The following is a 15,452-nucleotide window of genomic DNA, read 5'->3' as shown; positions in this document are numbered from 1 at the left end:
GCCGCGGAGCTGGGGGATAAACCATCTCCAACCCCACGGCCGAAGCAGCCCGGGAAAGCACGGCTAACATGTCCGCTTCAGGATCCGATTTGACAGCGCTCACCTGCCCGGAGGGGGCGAGCGGGTCCGGATCTTCGTCGGACAGTGAAAGCCCACCCTCCGATGCCGCGGAGGACATCTGATCTCCGGTGTCAGCGAGTGTGAGAGCTACCATCTGGTTAGATGGATCACTCTCACCACCCGAAGCTTGGATGGAGCGCCGTGAGGAGCGAGAGGTCCGCGAGCCCGTGGGCGGCGGATTAGCTCCCGCTGAAACCCTCAGATCTGCCCGAGCGCCCGCTGCTTTTTTAGAACAGGAGGCAACTGGGGTGGCTCGCTCTCTTGCGAAAGTTAGCCGCGATCTTAGCTGTGCAACGGTCATGGCATCGCAATGACGACATGAACCGCCCGCGAGCACCGCATTAACATGCTGGACCCCCAAACATGCAATGCAGTGATCGTGTCCATCATCCGGAGACAGGAAACCCCCGCATCCAGAAACGCACAGTCGGAGCGCCATCCTGAAAAGGACGTGCTGCACGACTGTGTTGCTCTTTTAGGAAAGTTGCAACTATACGCACCGCTCTGGAGGACCGGACCCAAAGAACCGCAGGCAAGGGAGTAACCCAGCTCGACCGTCTGCCACCGCGAAGACCCACTCTGGACCGGGAGACACACTCGTTCGCTCTGAAGTGCTGATCAGCAAGAGGAACCCTCATCGACTCACTCAGAAAGGATCTGAAGCGAAAAGGATGGCGTCTGCTGGCTTCGGGTGTGCTTATATGCTGAGATAATTGCAGATGTCGCACACCTGCGCAAGCTTACGCTGCCAATTAATTTCATTCATTGGCCCGTTCAATACTCTCCAGATAAGCGGCTTCTGATCCGAATCCTCCCATTCATGGCACTGAAGTTCCCCAACCGAAGGGGAACCTGTGTTTTTGCTTCCATAGTGACAAAATTGGAACATATATTTATTTAATTATTGCATAAGACCAGTGATTGTTTAATTTGAAAAATAAAACAAAAAGATTTCTGGCACACCAACAAATCCAGTAAAGCAGCAAACGGTAACAATGAATTCAATAAAAAACACCAAGCATATAACAACTCATTCTCAACTTCACCCAATAGCAATAAAACAATATTATTTTCAGTTTTACATAACCTGGTGAGTGCTTTTATCCAAATCTACAACTGCTGCTGGCATCTTTTTGCTACTAATGGTATTTTAATGAAGAACACTTACATCATAGCCACTGTTACGGATCCCCTTTCTGGGTCTTTCTCTCATGACCAGAAGATCCATCTCTGTTCCTCCTGGACTGGGACTGTTTAGAGACTGTCTGCTACGATGTGTGGGGTGACTCACCTGAGAAGGTCTGAAACAATTACAAATAGAGGGGAAAATTTACATTTAAAACACAGTAACCTCAAATGCAACAAATACAGCTGAAATCAGATTAATATCCCCCGTTTGAATTTTTTCTCTTTTTTAAATATTTCCCAAATGATGTTTAACAGAGCAAGGAAATTTTCACAGTATGTCTGATAATATTTTTATTTTCTGGAGAAAGCCGTATTTGTTTTATTTCACCTAGAATAAAAGCAGATTTTTATTTTTTAAACACCATTTTAAGGACAAAATTATTAGCTCCTTTTAAGCTAATTTGTTTATCGATAGTCTACAAAACAAACCATCATTACACAATAACTTGCTTAGTTACCCTAACCTGCCTAGTTAACCTAATTAACTTAGTTACGCCTTTAAATGACACTTTAAGCTGTATAAAAGTGTCTTGAAAAATATGTAGTAAAATATTATTTACTGTCATAATGTCAAAGGTAAAATAAATCAGTTTTTAGAAATGAGTTAAGGGGAAAAAATAAACAGTATGGCTAATAATTCAAGGGGGCTAATAATTCTGACTTCAACTGTACATCTGCATGTGTACAATGACAACTGTCAAATTAAATGTCAAATTACTCTTATTTATTTAACCTTATCCTTATGTAACCTTCATAAACTGCAAAAACATCATGTGAAAGTGAAAACATTGTGACAGAAATAATAACAGAATCAATACAATGCTGCTGTTTAATGTGATTTTATTTCTCATTTAGAACATTTAGCTTCACATTTCATTATATCAGCTCAAACTGTCAACAAAATATGCAGTTCTGGTATGATGGATTACATGCGGTACACTATGAAAGGCAAATTTTCGGAAATACCTACTCGTCTAAAAGAGGGACTTTTACGATTTTCACAGGAAGAAAAAACTCTGCTCTGAGAAAAAATCATCTGGGAGCTGATAAGAAATACTTTAATAAGCACAAAGATTGATTCGCTGTGTAGGCAACTTCATCAGATTTCATCATTCTACGAGTCCCACGTCAGAGCTATTTGACGGTCAGACAGCAGATCACAGTAAGAGAGAGGTTAGCACTTCCATAGAGGAAATCGCCCAAAATAACACACTTAACTTTTAGAAATCACTGAAGATGTAAAAGTTACAATAAGTGTCATCAGCAATTTTTAAAAGTGCATAAAGAATGTTAGAGGGCCATTAGAGATGTTATGAAACAGCCTTAAACCAGGAGTGCTCAAATTAGACAATTCCTTTCAAAGAAGTTTAATTTAAACCAAAAAATAAATAAATAAATAAATAAATAAATAAATAAATAAATAAATAAATAAAATTTAGATATGATCTTTCCCAGTGAGGGTTTGCAGCTGGAAGAGCATTCATTGCGTAAAACATATGGTGGATATGTTGGTGGTTCATTTCACTGTGGCGACCCCAGATTAATAAATGGACTAAAAAAAAGAAAACAAATAAATGAATAATATTATATGATAATCTAACACCCCAACAAAGATGCACTGAGTAGATTTTAGATTATCTATAATATAGGGTACAGACATTTATTTCAGTAGTTTGTCACTGTCTTATCATGTGTTGCTGTTCTTCTTTGCTCATTTGCCATTTTGTTTTATTTATTTTCTTTCTGTGATTACCCATAGCCTTGTATTTAAAAATGCTATATAGATTGATCAAGATCAACATTTATTGCTCTAAAGAATGTGAGCTTGCATCCAGACTTTGAGAAAAGGGCCATATATAGAAAGACTGAAAGACAGCATTTTTTTTATATTAATTCATATGGTGCACTCACACTAGGCTACCTGAACTGTACCCGGGCACGTTTAACCCCCATTTCCTGGTTTATTTGACAAGTGTGAGTGCTCTGAATTGGGTCCAGGAGAGGTAAATTTGGCCGGCCCTGGACCAGTTGTAAGAGATGTGCCAGAGTGTGGTTAATTTGGGCTCTGACGCAGAACATTTGTAGTATGAGTGCAAAGCACACCTGAACACGAAACTGAAGACGTGACGCCACTTTTAAAGGACTGTTTCGTATGGGTTTTTAATCATACCTTTTAATAAATGCAAAGTGTCATACTTAATTAACTTAAAGATTAAAAAAAAAAAAAACGCTACATGTCAGCTGCCATCTTCAGCAAACCTCCTAATTCATAAAGGTGTGATGATTTTTGAGGTGGTTAAACTGACTAGTGTTGGCTCATTCATCCTTCATTTTTCATCCATGCTTCATTTTGGTTTTATTCATTTATTTTCACATTTCCTTTACCCTTTTGAATGCATTCATAATTGTTTGTATTTGTTGGTTTAGTCATTGTTTGTCGCTTTAAAAAAAAAAAAAAAAAAAATATATATATATATATATATATATATATATATATATATATATATATATATATATATATATATATATATATATATAGTTACGTTCCCTTCAACTCTGTCTAGGGGGACACGGGTATGCAACAGAATGTTAATGGAGTTTTGTGTATGTATGTGTGTGTGTGTGTGTGTGTGTGTGTGTGTGTGTGTGTGTGTGTGTGTGTGTGTGTGTGTGTGTGTGTGTGTGTGTGTGTGTCAGCATTGAGGTCCTATGAGACACTTCTCAAAGGCCTAAACAAAAGAAATACAACCTGAATGAAGATTAACAAAATTTATTGAAGGATTAAGGGAGGGTTCCAAAAACACTTCAAGAGGATGTTCAAGCCAAAACAACAAACAAAAATTCTCTAACTGAGAGAAAGGGAAGAACTAAATAATCTATAAAAGAAAAGAAAAATACATCAAAAATACTCACTCCCTTACTAACATAAACAGGAGAAAACTGTTACAAAAAGGAAAATGGCACCCCCTCTCTACTAACCCAATCCCTGATTAAGAAAGAGTAAAGAGTGTTTAACAAATTAGTATTGAAAACATAAACTTACAATCAAAAAGAGGTTGAAACAAAGGCTGTATGAGGTGGTCAACAGAATCAACAGAACTTAAACAAATTAAAGCTCCTAATCAACAAATAATGCTTAAAGGATCAAACAAAGCATATTTTTAAAGTCTCAAAAAGAGCCTCCACACACACACACACACACACACACAAAAACACACTGCTCCATTGGAGACAAGCTGCTTAAGCCTAGTTCACACTACAGGATTTTAAACATCAGCAGATCGCTGTGCCGTTCACACTACATGACCTGACTTTGTGTCTTTTAATCTCTGTGGTGTTCACACTACGCAACACTCCGTGAACGATCCACAAGAGGGGGGTCACACACTACATGATCTGATAACAACTCATTCCCCATCAGCTCATTCAAGCTACCAAACCACAGCCAATCAAATGTTGAGGGAGGAGTCGTCAGAAAAAGCTGAACACTATTGGCTGCTTGTGTGCGGATTACATCACTGACAGCGTTTCAAGCTTTGGAGAAAGCATTTAAAAACATCTTCAAATCAGCTGATTTATCAGCGCATTAATCACTCATCTGCAGGTTCCAGTGGATAGATACACAGAGAGCTTTTAATTTTTGTAATTTTATAACTCTTTGAAATAAAACTAACATATTTATAACACCCTGCCGTTTTCTAACTATTAGTGTATTTCTTTCTGACATTGTTATTTTTTTATTACAAAACAGTAAAGAACTGAGCATTTCTGCCTTAAATTACCATATTGGTTAAATGACTGCATGCATGTCTGATACTTTTCACTGTGACTTTAAATATGTGTGCATTTTCTTGCCTAGCAACTTCCAGCTAACATAAACAAAACTTTCTGATGGCAAAAACATCAATTTACTTTAGATATCTTTAAAAACGGCATATTATGTGCTGTGAAATAGCTCCTGTTTGAAAGTGAAAATGAAAGCCAAGACCTTTAAGTGTTTTAGTATCTTAACTACATATTTATAGGCTGTATTACCAAAAAAAATTATATTTTTAGGGTAATGGTGTCATTAAATATGATGCCAGACATTCAAAGCTTAATTTTAATATCTCAATAATAGCTTTGAATGTAAATATGTAGTGACAATATGGCGTTTTATATAAGAACCGTCAGAATGAGCAGTATGGTAATTCTAATAGTTACAGAATTCTAGTTCCACTGTTAATATATCCTCCTCTCATATCTGTGCTAACGCAGAATGAAGCGAGTGCACCGATGCCCATTCTGACCAATCACAGATGTTTCTGCTGAGCTCCTGAACACACAGGCATTCAGCTCATGCTGATCTGCTCTCTCATTGGCTGCAGCTCGTCACTACATCTGACCAGACGTGGGGTTGAGTCGGCCGACTGCTCTGGAATATTTAGCATGCTGAATGTTGGATTTCCATCTGCGAGGTGTCGGCGACGCATCAGCGAGCCTCGTTGATGTGTTGTTCAGTAGTTCACACATAAAGAGCGGCTAGCGCCGAGCACCCGCAGATTTCTTCCCGATCACAGCCCGATCTGTCGGCGAGCTCGTTAACTTCCAAATCGGGCTCAAATCAGGCTTAAAATCCTTTAGTGTGAACTAGGCATTAAATGCCCACGACTTTACTCGTCCTCAAATCTTTGAATGGGTCATTAGTGGCAGCAGGGGGGTATTCCAGAAAGCTGGGTTAACTTACCATCTGCTAAAACCTAAACTCTCGGTTGATTTACCCAAAACCTGCTTACCGCGAGTATGTTGGTTCCAAAACAGGTGACAAGAGTTACGCCTGTTTCACACCGCAAGCGTCAGCGGCGCGTGAGCAGAGCGTGCGCAGCACGTATGTCGAGCAGTAGCAGCACGCAGGCGTTTGACTTTCACACCAGCTGCGTCTGCAGCGCGCAGCTCTTCGGCAGCTGCTGCTGAGATCAACCTATCTCTGTCTATTCTATCTAGTTACCCATGTCTCTCTATTTACAAATACACTTTTTAATCTTTTCATCTGCACCAAGGCCCCTCCTATGCTGTTTCTTTAACCTGCAAATGTTTATTTTACAAATTTTATAGATCAAATAGTACTCTATGCTTCTCAAGCTAACTTATATGAGAAGTGTCTACAGTCAAAAGACAATCGCCTGTGATATCATGTCATTTGTTTTTTGATTATCAGGTTGCTGTAGACCTAGTTATAATACTATTTATACAATATAGTTATAATGATGTTTATACATGATCAAACTAGTGTTACTTTCTCCGCTTCAGTGATGTCCAGCGGCAGAATAACCGCTCGTTAATTCATGCTCGTGCAGAGGAAGAGACGGACAAAAGTAACCAATGCATGCCATTCTTTTACTTATTTTCGTGTTTTGAGATTCACAGTGCAAACAGCTCCCGGTAGGAATAACTCGAGTGAACATAAAACAAAGCCGATTAAAGCTTTCTTCCTCTGCTCAGCTGCACAGAACACAGCGAGCTCACATAATCCAGTATGCGTGTCGAACTACACTACCCACAATACACTTCGCTATGGACTACAAATCCCGTAAATATTCTATTTCCCCTCTTCTACAACACTAGTGTGCAACTTAAGCAAAACTGATACTAAAATTGTTTTACATTTGGTTTTGTAGTTCTGGCCTAAATAAATGTTTTTTGCCGTTTTTAATCGTTTTAAGTTCATTTGAATGACTATATATAGACCATTTGACATTATTAAAGCATTTATTGGGTAAAATTGCTACTTTTTACTGTCATTCAATGTGTTTCGGTCATTATCAATGCACTGTCACTTTAATTGAGCGTCAGCAGCGCGTCAAAAATAGACCCAGCGCCGAAACTATTGCTGCCGTGCTGCTTCGGCGACGCTCACGCCTCGCTCTGACGCGCTGCTGCTGCGTGCGCTATGAAAGCTCTAATCTATTAACATGGACGCCGAAAACACACGCGCTGCTCACGCTCTGCTCACACGCCGTTGACGCTTGCGGTGTGAAACAGGCGTCAACATAGTGATGAGGTGGGGTGTGTGATGAGCTGGTAAGTGGAAGCAGTAATGAGTTTAATAGTTGAAACACCAAAAGATTAAGGATAGAAAATTAAGTTGTACCTGCACACTTATACTTTGGACAAATTTTATATTATCAGTGTCCTTTAGTGACTGATGGAGCTTTAAAATCGGCTGCAATTAATGCACACAATAGCATTTAGAAACCCTGAAAAAAATATTATATTAAAAAATGTAGGTGTGTGTGCATGAATGTATATAAGAACAACGTCCTACATCTTAAATTAAAGATATATTTTCCTACAAAAGACAAAGCTGCCACTTATAATATTATACAGAAAAATCTGTAAGTAAGATTCGAACTCGCTCCGTTGTGCGTAAGTTGTTCTTTATCGACGCACTGTCCACTACGCTATTCCGTGCTCTGAATCATCTGTGTAATGATACGCAGTAATGTATGACCAAGGAACTGTACAAAAGTGTAAAAAACAGTTCAGTGCCAGGCATACTGTACAGGTGGTCCTACTGCCACATGTACAGTTGCCTAAAATGCCCTGACGCAAATACAAAGAGCTGCACTTAATGTTTTTTATGGTAAGCGCAGACCCGCGGTTTGTCACATTTGATTTCAAAAAGGTTTGTTAAATACATTAACATTATGAATTTGGTTATGAAAAAAACTATGCACTTATAACCCTCTCACAACGAAAAAACTTGTATCTGTGTGTCCACATCCATAAATATTCTCATCAAAAGAGCACGCAATGCTCAGTAAACTCTCTGAAACAGACAAACTCTGGAACATAGCAACTTACTCTCTGAACATAACCTGCTCCAGAGCAGGTTATCTTCAGAGAGTAAGTTGCTATGGCTACTTAACATACCCAGAAGTTACCTCCGATTTTGGAACCAAAGTTGAGGTTATCCACCTACTTACTCTCAAACTTACCCGTGTATGTCACATAACCTGCTTTCTGGAACAGCCCCCAGGTGACGTTCATCATCACCTATTAGGGTGTAGCAGAGAAAGAGAGAAAGAAAATACAAAACAGAAACAAATACGTCCTGCTGGGGGCTGTTCCAGAAAGCAGGTTATGTGACATACACGGGTAAGTTTGAGAGTAAGTAGGTGGATAACCTCAACTTTGGTTCCAAAATCGGAGGTAACTTCTGGGTATGTTAAGTAGCCATAGCAACTTACTCTCTGAAGATAACCTGCTCCGGAGCAGGTTATGTTCAGAGAGTAAGTTGCTATGTTTCAGAGTTTGTCTGTTTCAGAGAGTTTACTGAGCATTGCGTGCTCTTTTGAAGGAAATATTTATGGATGTGGACACACAGATACAAGTTTTTTCGTTGTGAGAGGGTTATAAGTGCATAGTTTTTTTCATAACCAAATTCATAATGTTAATGTATTTAACAAACCTTTTTGAAATCAAATGTGACAAACCGCGGGTCTGCGCTTACCATAAAAAACATTCAGTGCAGCTCTTTGTATTTGCGTCAGGGCATTTTAGGCAACTGTACATGTGGCAGTATGACCACCTGTACAGTACGCCTGGCACTGAACTGTTTTTTACACTTTTGTACAGTTCCTTGGTCATACATTACTGCGTATCATTACACAGATGATTCAGAGAACGGGAATAGCGTAGTGGACAGTGCGTCGATAAAGAACAACGGAGCGCACAACGGAGCGAGTTCGAATCTCACTTACAGATCTTGAGTTTTTTCTCTCCTTCTGCACCCTCACATTTTTCTGTATAATATTATAAGTGGCAACTTTGTCTTTTGTAGGAAAATATATCTTTAATTTAAGATGTAGGACGTCGTTCTTATATATACATTCACGCACACACACCTACATTTTTAATATAATATTTTTTTCAGGGTTTCTAAATGCTAGTGTGTGCATTAATTGCAGCTGATTTTAAAGCTCCATCAGTCACTAAAGGACACTGATAATATAAAATTTGTCCAAAGTATAAGTGTGCAGGTACAACTTAATTTTCTATCCTTAATCTTTTGGTGTTTCAACTAATAAACTCCTTACTGCTTCCACTTACCAGCTCATCACACACCCCACCTCATCACTATGTTGAGGCTAAATGGCTGATTTTCAGGAAGTAATGATTCAAGTGTATAACACTAATATAGTAAAAAAAAAAAAAAACTATAAAGCAAATGTTGCTTAACACAATGTTTATTTTTATCATATTTGTATTATAAAATAGAATCATTACTGGGCATTACATTGTTACTTGCTGGAGGACAAAAGATACCCTTTTCTGCCTTATACGATGACACGTACCTGCAGCCTGACCCAGAGGAAATCTCAGTGACCCAAGCAGACAAAACAGATGGAAGAGTGCTAAAAATATATTATTAGTCAAAAAACTGTTTAATCAAATAGTTTGGTCTGTTCATTTCTTCATTTCCTGAAATAAAATGAATGATTTTTGTACACTGCTTTATACACACACCTTTCAACGTGTAACATATTTTTCATATACATTTCTCACCTTAAGTTGATGCTCATGTGACTTTATCTTTGAAGATGGACCTTATACAGCTACTTTAGAATTTAAATATGTAGATAAAAGATTTTGTGATCCAAGAGTAATATTCAAATATGGAAAAGTGCAGAAAATTCTTACACTGCTTGTTAGTTGAGGCAGAAGGAACTTCGTCTGCATGCAAAATAAAAAGAACCTAAAGCTATCTGACAACAATCACTTACAACAGTGACAAAGTGTGTGGTTTAAGTCAAAAACTCAACCACTGAAAAGCCTTTATTATAGAACACAGCAGTTAGACAGGCCTCTTTCTATTATCTGCATGTCAGAAAGAATATTCTAGAGTGTTAAATAAAGAGCTCCAGTAATTAAATATTACCTTTTATGATAATGTTTCTGTGTTTAATGACTTTGAACAGAGTTCTAGCTCCAGAAAGATTGCAATTTCTATAAGCCTTATTAGTCAATACACATATTGTGGCTTTAAGAAATTAATGGCAAGAAAAATAAATGCATGAATGGTTACACAACATACTCAAAAAGGATGTTAAAGAGTAGTTTAATTTATCATTACAATAAAATGGAGGGTGGCATGTACTTTAATGAACTAATACATTTTCTTTCTTTTTTTTCTTATCTATTTCTTATTCTATATTTCTTTCCTTCGTTGAAGCAGATGTGTAATCTCTGTGTTTAAAAACTCCAGCTTCGCCTCTGTAAAGTGCGTTGCCCTTTTTTTCTCACCGTGACTTTCTATGGTGACTCGTGAATTCGGCGATCTACTGAAAATGCCTTCAGGTGTGTGCCGTGCACGCGCATTAACCCGCGGTTATCTTCAGAAGGTTGATTTAACTAACTCTTGTCACCTGTTTTGGAACCAACATACTCGCGGTAAGCAGGTTTTGGGTAAATCAACCGAGAGTTTAGGTTTTAGCAGATGGTAAGTTAACCCAGCTTTCTGGAATACCCCCCAGGGGGCTGTTCCAGAAAGCAGGTTATGTGACATACCCAGGTAAGTTTGAGAGTAAGTAAGCAGAAAACCTCAGCTTTGGTTCCAAAATCGGAGGTAACTTCTCGGGTATGTTAAGTAGCCATAGCAACTTACTAGATAACCTGCTCCGGAGCAGGTTATCTTTAGAGAGTAAGTTGTTATGTTCCAGAGTTTGTCTGTTTTAGGGAGTTTACTGAGCATTGCGTGCTTTTGATGAGAATATTTATGGACATAGAAACACAGATATACAAGTTTTTTTTTTTTTTTTTTTTTTTGTAAGAGGGTTTTAAATGCATAGTTCTTTTCATAACCAAATGTATATTTGAATGACAGTTGTTGTTTTTTCAAAAGAATCGTTAATGTTTTTAACAAACCTTTAGAAATCAAACGTGACAAATTGCTGGTCTGCGCTTACAATAGAAAACATTCAGTGCGGCTCTTTGTATTCGCGTCAGGGCATTTTAGGCAACTGTACAATATGGCAATAGCGTGTAGGACCATTTGTACAGTATGCCTGGCACTTAACTCTTTTATAAACTTTTGTACAGTTCCTTGGTCGTAAACCACTCTGTATCATTACACAAAAGATTTAGAGTGTGGCATTAGCGTAGTGGACAGTGCGTCATTAATGAATTAAGAGCGTGTAACGGAGTGAGTTCGAATCTCACATAGACATCTGTTGTTTTACTGTCTTTCTCTTTCTACAACCCTTACATTTTTCTGTAGCTTATATAATATTATATGATGCGGCAGCTTTGTCTTTTGTAGGAAAATATATCCATATTTTAAGATGTAGGACATCGTTCATATGTATACATCTATTTATGCACACATACACTTTATACATTTTTAATATAATTTTTTTTTCAAGGTTTCAAATTTATTTTTAATTCATTAATTGCAGCCGTTTTTCAAAGCTACATCAGTCAATAAAGGACAATGATATAATATGAAATCAGTCCATAAAGAGAAGAGTTTAATTTTTCATTACAATAAAATGGAGGGTGGCATGTGTAATTTAATGAACTAACAAACTTTCTTATTATTTAATTTTTTTCTTTTCTTATCTATTTATCATCCTATATTTCTTTCCTTCATTGAAGCAGATGCGTAATCTCTGTGATTAAAAGCTCCAGCCCCGCCTATGTAAAGTGTGTTGCCTTTTTTTCTTACCGTGACTGTCTATGGTGACTCATGAATTTGGTGATCTACTAAAAATGCCTTCAGGTATGTGCCGAGCATGCGCATTAACCCGCGGTTATCTTCAGGAGGTTGATTTAACTAACTCTTACCAGCTGTTTTGGAACTGACATCCTCGCGGTAAGCAGGTTTTGGGTAAATCAACCGAGAGTTCGAGGTTTAGCAGATGGTAAGTTAACCCAGTTTTTTTGGAATTACCCCCCCCCCCCCCCCCCCCCCAGTTGTGCCTCCAATTAAGTCAAATGTTGTCAATTATCCAATCAGAAACTTCTAAAACCTTGACATAATCAGCTTTTTCAGAGGCATAATAATTGTATTGTATGTAAACTTGACTTTCAAGAAAAGTTATAACAATTTCTCAAAAAATGTCTCTCTCATTATTCTGCTATTAAGCATAACAGAAACAAATTTGATAATCCTAACTTACCTAAAAGAGAAAATGTTTATTCACATTAACATATTTTTAAATGGTTATGTGCCTTTTTATACAGTGTATGTAAACTTATGGTTGTTACATCACCCCCCCCCCCCCATCACCCCCCACCTCAAAGTTATTTTTAACCACAAAAACAGAAAGAATTTTAACACATTTCCAAACATAATAGTTTTAATAACTTACCTCTAATAACTGATTTATTTTATCTTTCTTATGATGACAGTAAATAATATTTGATTTGATATTTTATAAGACACTTCTGTACAGCTTAAAGTGACATTTAAATGTTTACCTAGGTTAATTAGGTTTACTAGGCAGCTTATGGTAATTATGCAAGTTATTGTATAAGGATGGTTTGTTCTGTAGACTATCAAATAAATATATAGCTTAAAGGGGCTAATAATTTTGTCTGTAAAATGGTATTTAAAAAATCATTAACTGCTTTACTCTAGCTGAAATAAAACAAATAAGACTTTCTCCAAAAATAAAAAATATTATCAGACGTACTGTGAAAATGTTCTTGCTCTGTTAAACATAATTTGGGAAATATTTAAAAAAAAAAAAATTAAAAATTTTGGTTGCAAAATTCGATAAACGCCATTTTTTGACATTTAGATTGTATTATTGGAAATCACTGTTCAGATGTAGTCTACCCTAATCTATGTGTGAATTGAAAATATGTGTGTAAGAAACATTTTAGGCCTACTACAAAATGTATTTTTTCACAAAACGCAATATTCGCCAGACCAGTTTCTTTATAAAGTGTGCTATAACCCAGGAATTCCCAAACTTTTTTATTCCGGGACCCACCTAGGCAAGTAGTTTAATCTCAAGACCCACCATAATATTTTAATATGGAAAATGGGTAAAAAAAAAAATGCATCCATTCAAAGCAGTCAAAAATATATGGTGTGCGGCTTTTTGGATTTTGTGATTTGATATGCACAAAATGAGGCTTGAAGTGCTTTTTGTGGGATGCTGGCTGTAACTGTGATCATTTTTTTGTTGAAAAAGATACTCTTCTTTTTTAGAAGAGAATATGATCAACCTTTGATCAAGCCCCTGAATTATAATCAAGCCCCGTCACATTGCAGTAAATTCCACTGCTAGTGTAGTCATAAGAAACTAAATAGCTTTTTGATCGACTACTACAAGCTGGGAAAACGTCAGATAAATATGCCAATGCAATTAACATTATCACTGAATAGATCTAATATTTACACATTTGCTTGAGGAAAGAATGATGGGGTAGTTACGTTACTATTACTCTTTTCCATAACATCTATGCCCTTCCATAACATTAGCTGACGGTAAAACTAACAGTGGCACGATAGCTATTTATTAATTAGCAATGTTATGCCATATCTGTCAACGTTGGAATGTAAAAAATATGGGACAACAAATACCTTCAAATGACAGAATACATAGCAAACATTAGAAAATATTGACAATAAAATAAAAGGTTTAGCCTATTAAAATCAATGGCCCATCCAGAAATTAAATAAAGCTACAAAATCTATTTCACTTTTAATTGTATTTGCATATTGATTAAAGTTACTATAGTTATTTAGTGAAGAGCAGCAAATGAATCTCTCATTGTGTTTTGTTTGATGACAGAGGTGTTAATGTAAGAATGCACAAATCTATAATGAAGCAATTAACTACTTTAGTAACTGTTTGTGCTCATTCAAGAGAAATTAGTAGTGTTTAAAATAAAACATGCAGGACGGAGCATAGCTGCAGCTATGTGACGTTGCGCGACCCAAATTTGTTCATTGTGCGACCCACGAGTGGGTCGCAACCCACAGTTTGAAAACCCCTGATATAACGGATATAGAACGTTCAGGATGTGTGAGCTCAGCATCCTGGGAAGAAAGTCATCGCCGATGAAGTGCTCCGAGTTTGCTCAGTAATGAGAGAGTAATGTTGGTCTGTGTCATGCCGACAAACTATTAGATGAAGATGGGGCCTTCAACTTTGCAACAATGTATAAAAACACTACAAAAGTGGACCAAGATAAAATTATCCTGCGTCTGTCAGCCTCTGCTGATGTCAAGAAGGCCAGGGGTTACAGTGAAATACTGCATTTTTTCCTGTACTCCTCCCCAAAACAAGATACCTGTCTGCAAGGCTACATTTCTAAGTGTCCTTTGTAAGTTTATCCTTTAAATTATTTCTGTTAATACCAAAAGCAAATTTGCGCCAAAAGTGATGCGTGCAACTGTTTAAAACGCGTGCGCGCTCCCTTTTTCTCGCGTAAAATTGTGACTGGACACGCAACTATAGCCACAGTGGCTGATCAGGCCCTGATGATGATGATGATTATTATTAATATTATTATTATTATTATTATTATTATTATTATTATTATTATTATTATTATTACAGTGAAATAATTCAGCCGGTTTTTGATCATACAGATTGGGTTTTCAGCAGCGGTGTGGAAGGAGCCTTTATCTTTCTTATTTTCTTTCTGTAACACACTACAAGTCATTTATCTAACTAACTTAATCTTACTTATTAAACAAACATTCATTCACAAGCTTTTCTTAATTGTATACAGTAGTAGAATATAGTTATAGAATAAGGTAGATATATAGCATTTTGCAAAAAAATTCAAATAAAAAAATAAATAAATTGGGCAGTTTCTGGCCAAAACTAACTCAGAATCGTGTTGTTATTAATCAATCTATATACAATTCCAAATATTTATGATGTATTGTTTTTTGAACCAATATAAGATGTTTGTCAATGTTAAGATAAATTTGTTGCATTTTGGCATGTTTTTTGACTTATTTATAAACTATTTATGGACATAAAGTAAAAAAAAATAGCATGGATTCGACAATATTGTGTTCCTGGCCTTCACTGAGCTCAGGTGATAGTTTAAAGTATAAAAATTGTGAACGAACTTGACTGTTGATGTCTTATATAATAATGTCAAATAACCAACATTTCTCAAAATGAAAATATCTC

General features: G+C 36.9%; 1 protein-coding gene across 6 annotated transcripts in view; it reads right to left on the bottom strand.

The window, feature by feature from the left end:
• Positions 1-15,452, bottom strand: part of kiaa1549lb (KIAA1549-like b) — a 238,712-nt gene that overhangs the window by 49,538 nt on the left and 173,722 nt on the right. For 3 of the 6 annotated variants that reach the window (XR_015515017.1, XM_087293220.1, XM_087293219.1), the window contains exon 17: positions 1,289-1,421. Coding sequence is in view for 2 of the 6 variants with exons in the window: in XM_087293220.1 (XP_087149346.1) it covers positions 1,289-1,421 (133 nt within the window). In the remaining 4 variants the exon portion in view is untranslated. Of the gene's footprint in view, positions 1-972; positions 1,422-15,452 lie in introns of all 6 variants that reach the window. The other 3 variants (XR_015515019.1, XR_015515020.1, XR_015515018.1) reach the window with 2 other exon arrangements.

The sequence above is a fragment of the Danio rerio genome, chromosome 18 (genome assembly GCF_052040795.2).
Source record: "Danio rerio strain M-AB ecotype USA chromosome 18, GRCz13ab, whole genome shotgun sequence".
NCBI lineage: Eukaryota > Metazoa > Chordata > Actinopteri > Cypriniformes > Danionidae > Danio > Danio rerio.
The sequence above is the reverse complement of the archived record's forward strand: the minus strand, read 5'-3'. Positions and strand labels throughout refer to the sequence as shown.